Source organism: Oncorhynchus tshawytscha, linkage group LG34, assembly GCF_018296145.1.
Source record: "Oncorhynchus tshawytscha isolate Ot180627B linkage group LG34, Otsh_v2.0, whole genome shotgun sequence".
Lineage (NCBI taxonomy): Eukaryota > Metazoa > Chordata > Actinopteri > Salmoniformes > Salmonidae > Oncorhynchus > Oncorhynchus tshawytscha.
Window position 1 is genome coordinate 1171501 of NC_056462.1, and position 12389 is coordinate 1183889.

At 39.6% G+C, this 12389-nt stretch overlaps 1 protein-coding gene across 3 annotated transcripts; it reads right to left on the reverse strand.

Moving 5' to 3' along the window:
- Positions 1-113: 113 nt before the first annotated feature.
- myoz2b (myozenin 2b) lies at positions 114-9787 on the reverse strand. 3 transcript variants are annotated; one of them, XM_024398388.2, is made up of 6 exons: positions 9634-9787; positions 8235-8357; positions 6439-6605; positions 2851-2953; positions 1232-1415; positions 114-830 (listed from the first exon to the last, which is right to left on the reverse strand). In XM_024398388.2, exons 2-6 carry the CDS (start codon positions 8314-8316, stop codon positions 599-601), a joined length of 768 nt encoding a protein of 255 aa, XP_024254156.1. In that variant the 5' UTR covers positions 8317-8357; positions 9634-9787; the 3' UTR covers positions 114-598. The 3 variants fall into 3 exon arrangements, with proteins under 3 accessions (XP_024254156.1, XP_024254157.1, XP_024254158.1); XM_024398389.2 differs by having other exon boundaries at positions 9592-9775; XM_024398390.2 differs by lacking the exon at positions 8235-8357 and having other exon boundaries at positions 9634-9777.
- Between the last annotated feature and the right edge of the window lie 2602 nt (positions 9788-12389).

Genomic DNA, 12389 nt, shown 5'->3' on the forward strand with positions numbered 1-12389 from the left:
AGCCCACTTACTTTTCTTTTCATTTGCAGAATTGTGTGTTTCAAGTCTGTACAGGTTCATTTGTTCCACATATCCAAACCACACATTGATTTAAGCCAATTCATTATACAATGTCATGACAAAGAGATAGATCTTTTTTATTTGCACATCGATAAGCCCATTCTAAAAGATTAATAGGCAACATGTCTACATAATTAAAAGACAAAGATACTTTTGGATCTGATATCCAATATAAGCCAACAGATGCATTGAAGTTTCAATGTATTGCTCATGTTTCTTTTCCTCTTAGACATTTCAATAACATTTCAGCCATGTGTGCTATTTATTTACATGTTATTCTCTGAATACACAATGCAAAACTAACCATCAGTATAATTACTCAGGCAAATGGCACAGAATTGAAACAGGGCAGCATGGAAGCCCCATTTTAAACCATCAGTTTGTCGTCGGTTGCACATAATCAGAAATCATGATTTAGGCTTCAGCTCCAAGCCCTACATCGCAGATCAGGCAGTATGGTTAGAGGTGACAGCAGTGGATTTTGTCAGACTAGTGCTCTCTTGTCTTTCCAGGTTATTATGGGTCATCTAAAGGTCATCTAGAGGTCATCGGACTCAGGGATGGGCATAGGTTCCAGAGGCACGGTGGGCAGGATCAGTGGGATGCCGTCGGATATCCATCCCTGGGCGACCCTGTTGAAGGTGGGTCTTTTCACCCCTGGGTCTTGGAGCTCAGAGTAGTTGTGGAGGTTTAGGTCGATCTCGGGGAGCTTGAACGTGATCCCGCTGCTCCGGGGGGCTTTGTCGAAACCACCAAATGGTGTGGCCACCCTGTAAATCAGATGTGGTGATACAAGGATGAATGCAAAATCAAAATGAAGATCTCTAAAGATGTGACGGTTGCATAGAATATAGAAAGCTGGCTTTTTATAGGCTGTTATAGTAGTGCATCCATGTAACAGTGAATCTGAACTGTGTTATAAGAAAACCATTTCATTCCATGGAAATGTTTGCAATATCAATGTCATTATATGTACTGATGATAATTTCTACTGAGAGTATTATCCCAGACTTCAGATTTGCATACTTAACTCAAAATCTGCCATGAGAGAAGTGCATGACTGATGCACTATGTTCAAGTAGTACGCAAATCTTTGGCTTAAATTTTGAGCTGTTGAATAGCAGTTGTCTGAAAACTCTCCTCAGAACACCTGTTTTCACATTACCCTCACCTGTTAAAGCTCTTGTAGTCAGGAGCCTCTGGTCTGGGCTCAGGGACAGGCATCCTGATATTGAGGGTCGCGGCCAGGTTGGGGTCGTTAATGATAGCCTGCTCCCAAGGGGAATGGTAGGACTTGGGTATAGCTGTAGAGTTGAACGTCTCTGCAGGGACATCCTTCAAGGGGCCTCCATATCCTGAGACACATACCAAGAAGACAGGATCATAAGACCAACAGTGCAGCGTACAGACACTCACTTATCCTATCAACACATTAGCAGATCTGTGGGGTTGGACTTAGGTGGGATACATGATTACTGGCAATTTCTTGCTTGTTGTCCTTTCACAAGAAATATAAAGAAGTACTAGGGCATTGAGAATGTATCTTGTTGTGAGAGGTGAGTTTGAATTAATGGTTTAACCCGTAGACCAGGGTTCCCCAACTGGTGGCCTTTTTGTGTTGAATTTTCATTGTTGGACATAAAAGACTGTAAAAACAACAGGTAATCAGCTCCAACTGATTTTAATTTAAGAAATCTGTTCCCAAGTATTCTCAAGCATTATAGAGAAACACGGGATTGTATACAAACGTAAGCAAGGTTTGAATTATTATGTTTTAGTCCAACATTATATCTGTTTGAGCTTCATGAGGTCAATTTGCAGTCCACAAATTATTTGTAATTATGTTCCGCCTCCCGACCATCCGCTCCAGAAAACTGTCTCGCGACTGAATCTAGTTGATGATCCCTGGTGTAGACTGAGCAAGGTAGCAAAGACAACAAATTAGTCCCTCAGTTGTTACCACCTTTTCATCCATGCTAATTTTATCAAGACATAACAAAAAAAATGTAAATTTTGGTTTAGTATTATCTGTTTTTATTGTTTGGGAAACAAAATAGGTGTCAACATGACTGTGGCAGTGCTGTTTTATCAATAGCCACTGTCATTAAATAACAGTTTTAACTAGAGCAGTGGAAAAAGTGATGAAGACTCAACACAATTTGTCGATCTTTATTATCTCAAGTCTTAAAATAGTGCACACCGTAAGTGTGCTTTCATCCTTGGTGTGAAAAGCGGGTTGGTCCATTTGACATGGGTTGACACCATGCTTGGTCATATCAGATTCTACAAGAGTGTTCTGTTGGGATCCCCTGCTGACAATTTAACAGAGAGCAAGGCACCGCAGGGAAAGGAAATGCTTCTCATGTATCCTGCTTAAAGGCCAGAGGTCTGCTGAGTCGCTATGGGGAATAAGACTTGTCCTTAGAGGTAACATGAGCATCTACATAGGCCTTAAAAATACATTCACAACCCATTCATAAGCAGTACATAAGCAGTTCATAAATGCTAAAGTCAACAATTGCAAGACATAGCGTACATATCAATTTGTATTTGTTGAAAAATACCATTTACTTATGAATGCGGTATGTATGACTTATGATTGTGTTATGAAGTCCTTATGTAGTATCCCTTCAAGTGAAGTATTACTCATGTATAACACTACGTACGTAATAATGAAAAAGATATTTCAATAAGGCCTTATTATCGCCTTAAACTATATTATTCTGCCTAATAAGCATTCATACATTTTGAAAATAACAGAAGGTATGTTTTGATGTGGTAGCTACATACCTGGTGCAATGCTTTCTGGGTTTCCTGGGGTGGGTGTGTAAGGAAGTGTTTTCGATCCCTCTTTGTTTTCAGCACTGTCTGCATTCTCAGCTAGAAGATCGCTCTGGAAAAAATGAGAAAGTATTTTGTCATTAGCTAAGCTTTCCCCCTTTGCGCAGTTCTGAACCTATCTAATTGATTCATTTAGGGATTAGCTGCACCAAATTGTTACCTTTGCGTAAATGAGGCCCACTAGGTAAATGGGTAGGGCGCTCACAGGTTTTACAAGCATGTTAGCTTAGCACACTGAGCTAAAGCTTGGGCATAACGTCAAAGCAAGATCAGCTACCGCCAAAATGTCCATCAAAAGACTTGAAATAGCAATTAGTTCATGTTTGTTTGCAATGTTGAGAATTTATGTGCAATGTTGCTCCATTTGAACAGTTGCCAAAAGTAAAAACAGTAATTTGCAACCAGACCCCCCCCAGATACCCCCTGTGGACTGGCATCTAACCAATGCACACATGAACATATAATGCCTTCAGAAAGTATTCATACCTCTTGACTTATTTCACATTTTTCACAGCCTGAATTCAAAATTGATTAAATATATATTTTTCTCATACATCCACACACAATACCCTATAACGACAAAGTGATAATATGTTTGTAGACATTGTTGCATATTTATTGTAAACAAAATTCAGAAATATCTCATTTTAAGTATTCACACCTCTGTCACTACATGATGAAATCACCTTTGGCAGCAATTACAACTGTGAGTCTTTCTGGGTAAGTCTCTAAGAGCTTTGCACACCTGGATTGTATCATATTTGCACATTATTCTTTTAAAAATTCTTCAAGCTCTGTCAAGTTGGTTTTTGATCATTGCTTGACAACCATTTTCAAGTCTTGCCATAGATGTTCAAGCTAATTAAAGTCAAACGGTAACTAGGCCAATCAGGAATATTCAATGTCGTCTTGGTAAGCAACTCCAGTGTATATTTGGCCTTGTGTTTTCGGTTATTGTCTCCCAGCATCTGTTGGAAGGCAGACTGAACCAGGTCTTCCTCCAAGATTTTTCCTGTGCTTAGCTCTATTCCGTTTTTATTTTATCCTAAAAAACTCTGTAGTCCATACCTATGACAAATATACACATGACATGATGCAGCCACCACCATGCTTGAAAATATGAAGAGTGGTACTCAGTGATGTGTTAGATTTGCCACCAAACATACAATAATGCATTGTACTCAGGACATAGGTTAAACTGCAAAATCATTGACTGAGAAATTGACTTTAAGTGCCTTATTGCAAACAGAATGCATGTTTTGGAATATTTTTATTCTGTATAGGCTTCCTTCTTTTCATTATGTCATTTAGGTTAGTATTGTGGAGTAAATACAATATTGTTGATCCATCCAGTCTCCTATCACAGCCATTAAACTCTGTAAATGTTTTAAAGTCACCATTGGCTCATGAGCAGTTTCCTTCCTCTCTGCAACTGAGTTAGGAAGGACACCTGTATCTTCGTAATGACTGGGTGTATTGCTACACCATCCAAAGTGAAATTAATAACTTTACCATGCAAAAAGGGATAGTCATTTTTTGAAAAACTTCCCTGGTCTTTGTGGTTGAATCTGTGTTTGAAATTCACTGCTCGAATGTGGGACCTTACAGATAATTGTATGAGTGGGGTACAGAGATGAGGTATTCAAAAGTAATGTTAAACACTATTACACACACACACACACACACACACACACACACACACACACACACACACACACACACACACACACACACACACACACACACACACACACACACACACACACACACACACACACGCACACACGCACACACACAAAATCAGCAAGCAACTGATAAGCAGCATAGATACTCTTGAGCAAAGTGCTCCAGGAGCCTCTGGCCAGAGTAGGTGCAGGGAAAGGGCACCAGGCACATGTTTCACCATATCTCCCATGTGTTCTAACACTTTTGTCGGGGTGCACACATCCTTAATGCAACCATTAGACACTCAGAAACGTATTTAAAATCCAGTTATCTGGTTGCAATAAAGCACTTTTGGATCCAAGTAAGCAATGAAACAATGTTACTGTACTGTAAATGAAAAGAATCGCAAATACTTTTTAAATCCGTAAGTCCAGAGATCCAATAATGTGATCCCAGGATTTGGATCCTCAACCCATAATGGCCAAGATACAATAATAACTGTGTGTCTGATATAATTAGGCCCGGCATTAGGGGGTGGCAGAACCGGGCATGTGTAAATAGGATTTTGGTTATAAAGTCAGTCTGAGTTCTATAAGACTGATCGTGACTGCATTACAACGTAAATTAAGTTTGGGTTTGTTTCAATCCTGCGCACATGCCAACAGCTGACAGCACAATTAATCATCAATTGGGAGTGCAGCTGCACGTGACCCGATTGTAATGGCTGTGGTAAATGTGGGTTGACTCTGGATATCCCTTTGGATATTAGGGACTATCGGTAAATGGCACAATTTACATGGGACAATACCTTAAAATAGCTCCAAATTTAAATGACTTAAAAATCTCAGACCAATAATACATTGTACGAATGAATATACAAATATTGAAAGCATTTAATGAGAAAAAAGGTGTGGAACATGAAAATGTTTTCTCATTTACATGTATTGCCGGTCCCTAACTACCCCCTTAATAGGCTATCCAAAATCAAACTAATTAGGCAAAGGTTGAAAACAAGCCGGCTGAAGCTAATTGGCAAAATAACTTGTCTTACTCTTCCCACTTGCGAACACACATGAGACACCGATATCAAACCACACCCTGAAACCAACTCACGTTTGAATTCTGTCATGGTCGTTAGCAATTCTTAATGAACCAAGTCTAAAACGAGGTAAAATCAGGAACTGCAGTCGTCCTTTAATAAGATGTATTCTTTTCAATTCTATATAGACACAAAAATAATATGGGCTGCGTGTGACTGTATATGAGAATTTTAAAAAGTTGCCTTTTTGTTATAAAAAAACATGCGCCATTGCGCTCCATTCTGTGCCTCATAGTACAATTTATATTGTCTTTACATCTACTATTACATACTGTATGTGAAATTATTTTTGATAGGCTATGGTTTAGGTGTAGCCTATGGCTACATTTCGAATACACTTGTATGTCGTAGTGGGACCAATATCTACCTTGTGTTATAAGGGCTATAATGTAATACGAGTTGTGACCTTCATTCATTTCAGGTGCACCCCCATGGATTTCGTCCTAGTGCCGGTCCTGGAGTTGAGTGTAAGTCCAAAATGAAGCTGTCTTCTGAAACTCTACAAACAAGACCCTGCCTGTCACAGCTCTTTCTGCCCCAACCTCACAGCGGTGGAACAAGCGTCCTGCAGCACTATCCATCTGACCTGTCTATCAAAGATGGCTGCTGTGGCGTCACCCAGATGTATGATATTGGTAGTGAATGTGAGTTGTGAGGTGTGTTGTATTTTGTGGTTGTTTAAGTCTCCATATTTGCATCCACTTATTGCTAATCTTTATGATAGGAGCATCTAGATTACTAAATTACATGAATGTAAATGTAAAAGTCCTTACACTCAGCTGCACGTTTGCCTCATTTTGGATACTTTCAAATGTGTATTTCTCCGATCTTCGCTGGCGCATTTTGAAAAGACGAGAGCCTCTGTTGGATTGCAGTGACAGCTCCTCCAGCATGATGTCTTTGGGAGTGCTAACCTTTATCCCCAGGTCCATGGTGTCCCCTGGGAAAAGAACCAAAACAAGTTTCAGTAGATGCCTTTGACTGACTTTCCATTAAAGGTAGACTCAGCAATGTGATTTCATCTAACACGGTTGAACAACTTCCTGTTTACAGACATAAATAACAACAGAATTTAAATCTGGCAAAATCTGCCACTATTGGTTCTTTGCAATTTGTACCCACTTTTGAGATATGTCCATATTAGGATGAGCTAATAGTGCAAGATTCCCTCAAGACTTTATTAGTATGTCTTAGTTGCACAAAATATATAGTTTCCCTAAAGATATACAGTATATATTTTGTTCTGACACTCTCCCTAAGACATACTGTACATAGCATGCATTTTTAACCATTTATGATTACAGCGAGACCTTTATCAAAGGAGAAGTTAATTCACATTATTATTCTGATATCATCTGAATGGTTAATATCAACGACATATTGTTCCTTCAAAATTCCTTTCTCCTGACAATTAGCATGCCTAAATCCAATGAATGTAGCTTCAAAACAAGATGTATAGTACGCATCACAATATGATAAAAGGTTGCATGTATATAATAATAATTGGTTGCCTCAATATACAGTATACTGCAATAGAGCCCTAGGACCATGCCTCGGGACTACCTGGCATGATGACTCCTTGCTGTCCCCAGTCCAGCTGGCCATGCTGCTGTTCCAGTTTCAACTGTTCTGCCTACGGCTATGGAACCCTGACCTGTTCACCGGACGTGCTATCTGTCCCAGACCTGCTGTTTTCAACTCTTTAGACAGCGGGAGAGGTAGAGATACTCTTAATGATCGGCTATGAAAAGCCAACTGACATTTACTCCTGAGGTGCTGACCTGTTGCACCCTCGACAACTACTGTGATTATTATTATTTGAACATGCTGGTCATTTATGAACATTTGAACATCTTGGCCATGTTCTGTTATAATCAACTGATGTAAGAAGGGATTTACAAATAAATGTGATTTGATTGATTTGATCTGAATAGTTTAGTAATCATTTGGTTTCTCAGTAATTCTACATTGTATGGTTATTAAACAAAATTGTGCATTGAGTTGATTTAGGCATGCTCTTTGGACAATGCAACCACAGCCTAGTGAATTTCCATTGTTTTGCACTCAACAGTGCTAATGCTACTTGCTATTTGCAAGTTCTAGAAAGTCTAGGTGAATTATGATTGTACTCTTCAAATCTGATTGAGACAAATGCAGTCTTGCAATTTTGTATGTATTACTTCTTATTGAATTCAATTTTTATTATGTTATTGTTCTTTTTACTTATTGTATGCTGAACATGATGCTGCTTCGATGAGCTATACCCAGACAGAATGTACTTCAGCTGTCGCAAACACTCACGGTCCCCTAAATGGCTACACACAGTTGTCCTACCCTGCCCTCCACAACTCCCCACCTCACCCGCCCCAAAATAGCACTTTCAAAAGGACAACGACAGAAGGATTTGTCGCCATAGGTAGTAAAAAATCTTCATTAGCTTATTTATGGCAACTGCTAGAGAAATGGCCCTGACATGTTCAACCCGGATCTGAATAACTGCCCTCCACCAGAATAAGTTTGATTCTCTTTGCTGTTGAGGCTGTCTTTGAGCCCGGGGCCCAGATCATACCATTGGCACCGTGGACCTCTCGAGAAATAGCCGCTGCATGCATCTTCCTCTCTCCAGCTGGCATTGTACAGAATTGCGACATTGTGGCTTTGGGAAGGGTGGCACACGATTTGCCCCTGGGTACTGGAAACACATAAAGGACACAGGATGTACTTTCTGTTCTACCCCAGCAGAAAATACTTTCCCTGTTATAGTGTTGATATGAACTGAACATTAGAGAGCCAACATACTGTACTGCTATAAATAAAATAAGATTACTGTTAGTGAGGGTTTGTGGTAAAGAGTTATTGCTCACATGGCACGTGCAATACTGGTTGACCTATCGGATAACTACTGCATGTTGTTTAGACCACATTATGATATGCCATTAATGTCCTGTGAGTTAACGGTCATAAAATATTATGATGGGCCCCATGTCTGGTTTATGATAGCATTAGGTAAGCATTATGACATTTACTTCAAGGACAGGGTTTCTGTCAACCCCAAACCAAAACATTACATGGCAGGTGGCAGGTGTCATTCATTGTTTGCGCTTGAAGAGCAAAGTCAACAAAATAACCTTGTAAAGAATACTAGTTGATGCGCATTAAGGTGTCACATGGCATTCAGCATTGTGAATCATCAGTGTTGGGTGAGGGCTGAACATTGTGTCCCAGGGTAGTATGTGACACTGGAAATCCTTAACGTGATCTTGACAAAATAAATATTTTTACTTCGGCACAATGGCGTTTAGAGAAAAAAAGATACATTTCCGTGACAAATATAATAGCCTAGTTACCCTAAATCTAATTGCAGCAGTCCTAAAAAACTGAAGTTACCGTGCTAAAATGTAGATGTTTTTGCCTTGCAAACAAATGAAACGAAACAACAATGCCCTTTGTATTCACATCACAACTTTCACTAAACTCTCAATGTTACCCCATCATGTTCATATCCTCTCCTATTTGCATTATGTTTCAGACATGTTGTACAAAATCTTTTTTCTCAATGTTATGACTAAAATGTAGATCATTTACAGTGCTTTAAATATTTACAAGAATAAATTACATATCGAACATGAGAAATATAATTAGAACATAGATATGTTATTGAACACAATGTTCATAATCAGCTCTTTATACAACATAAACATAGAAACATTATTTCAGAGTGATTACAGTAGAACCTAACAATTGTATTTTGTTTGTAGCTTCTTGTTTTGTCTTCACAAAATAATAAAGAGGTTTGTTAGTAAGGGATGTGAGATATTGATTAATACAAAGGTTATATGACTGAATACGACAGAAAATAGCATAATCAGAGTTAGTTGTTGTGAATGGTCAAAGCACAACACATTGACACTAGTATTTTGCCATACCTCGGAATCACAACTGCACACCTTGATGGGACTAGTCCATACCTGTGTGTGTGTGTCCTGTCTGTCTTTTAAACGACCTGTATCCTTGACTGGAAGGCAAGGAGGCTCAGGGGTCGACCTAGGTAGTTTTGATCCACCCTGATCTTCACACTCCCGGCCACTGAAGCCAAACTGCTGGGGGGTGTCTCTGTGTCTGTTGTCAATGGAATGTAGCTTACATCAATAGGCTAAATTTAGCAGACCAAACACTCAAAACCACTCACAAAAGCAATGGGGACGTGGGGAGGCTATCAGAGAGAGGGAGAGGATGGGGCACCTGACCTATGCCACTGGAACCACACCGAAGGAGGGCTCTCCCCTTAAGAGCGCTTGTGTTTCCTGGACCCTAGGTATGTATAGGGAAGACATGACACTGAAAGTAGTGTTGGAGGGGCGGTAGGAGGCACTCTTAACTCTGGTCTAAAAAAAAAATGAAATACCAGTCAAAAGTTTGGATTTTTCTTAATTTTTTTATGTTCTACATTGTAGAATAATAGTGAAGACATCAAAACTATGAAATAACACATATGGAATCATGTAGTAACCAATAACAAAAGTGTTATTTGAAGTTGCCATCCTTTGCCTTGCAAAGCTTTGCACACTCTTGGCATTCTCTTAACCAGCTTCGTGAGGAATGCAGTTCCATCAGTCTTGAAGGAGTTCCCACATATATGGAGCACTTGTTGGTTGATTTTCCTTCACCCTGCAGTCCAACTCATCTCAAACCATCTCAATTGCGTTGAGTTTGGGTGATTGTGGAGTACTAGTCATCTGATGCAGAACTCCATCACTCTCCTTCTTGGTCAGCCTAGAGGTGTGTTGGGTCATTGTCCTGTTGAAAAACAAATTATAGTCCCACTAAGCGCAAACCAGATGGGATGGAGTATTGATGCAGATTACTATGGTAGCCATGCTGGTTAAGTGTGCCTGGAATTCTAAATAAATCACAGACAGTGTCACCAGCAAAGCAACCCCACACCATCACACCTCCTCCTCCATGCTTCACGGTGCGAACCATACATGCGGAGATCATCCGTTCACCTACTCTGCGTCTCACAAAGACACAGTGGTTGGAATCAAAAATCTGAAACTTGGACACCAGTACAAAAGACACATTTCCACTGGTCTAATGTCCATTGCTCGTGTTTCTTGGCCCAAGCAAGGTGTATGTGGTCCAAGTCTGTGTTTAAGGGTCTCTTTTCCAATCTTAAAAGGATAAATATTCAACACCATGGGCCAGAAAAGGTTGAATACATTGGCCATGCTGTCAATCCAGCATGACTTCTGAAGCGTTCAAAACAACTGGAAAGTCTAAACTGGGAAACCTTAGACTTCAGTGAGTTCAAGACAACTGGAAACTGGAAGGAAAAAAAGAGCTCCGACTGGGAAAATTCCAAGTTGGGAATTTGGGCCTCTTTCTAAAGCTCTGACCTGGAGATCACTGACATCATGATTCAACCTTGTTTTTTTCAGAGTTTCTGGTTATCTTGAAAGCAACATAAATCCAGAGAATGCCAAAATTTGCCCACAAGGACTGCCACGCCACCTCCCTGTTCAAGAGATCACAGCACAACAATGTGAGTCCAAAAATGTATTGTATGCTGCTGCATAAATGGTGTAATATGCCAGGGAGATATGTATACTGTAGCTAAGAAAGTAATACTATGTGTATGTTGTGTAGTAAGCTGTTAGTGGCCCATGTGCATCATCCTAACTATTTAGTCCCTATCCCCCTCATAACTTAGCTTACTGTTCTGACTTGATGGTGCACATGTAGCCTATACTCTTTTAGAGAAATGTAATCATTGAATATTGTAAGAGTTTTTATTGTCTGCTTGTATGCCCCCTTTACGTATCCTTCGGTTCTGACTTGTTGTACAGGGAGAATACTGTAAGAACGGCCCATGTTCTGAATTCTGTCGCTGTACATTTCAAAAGTGCTGAACAAATAGTTTATTGACCATCCTAGCTCGCTCATTGTCTTAATTGAAATTACGGATTGCCTCTTATTCACTCATCATCTCCTTATGCCATAGTTTTTACATCTCAATTGTCAGTAGAAACAACATTTGTTTAAGCAAGTCAGCCATATCAGCTATGTTTTTTTTAAAGTCAGTAAATGAGGCTGAACTGTTTCACTGCCAGACAAGGCTCCGGTGATAGCCAGGTGTAGCAGTGGTAACGATTCACTCTAAGGTGTTGAAAAGAAAGCTCTGCTGTTGGGACAGCTTTATGTAGGCACTAACAGTTTGTGGGCACTGTTTATCACCGTTATAGTGCAATTAATGTATTGTTTAGTGTTGTGTTGTGGCTTTGCTGGCATGCATCTAAAAAAAGTGGGGAGTTTTCCCCACCAAGATTTACATGCTAAAATTGCCACTGCATAGATAGAATTTATTTTTTACACTGTGTTGTAGCAATCAAGCAAACAACTTTGCAGGGGTAATGTTATAGAAATAGCAGTATGTTCATGGGACTTCTAAGATAAGTGCAACTACAAAATGAAACTACAAAAGTACACTGAACAAAAATATAAACGCAACATGTAAAGTGTTGGTCCCATGTTTCATGAGCTGAAATAAAAGATTCCAGAAATGTTCAATACGTACAAAAATCAAAAATGTTGTGCACTAATTTGTTTACATCCCCGTTAGTGAGCATTTTATCCTTTGTCAAGATAATCCAACCACTTCACAGGTGTGGCATATCAAAAAGCTGATTAAACAGCATGATCATTACACATGCACCTTGTACACATG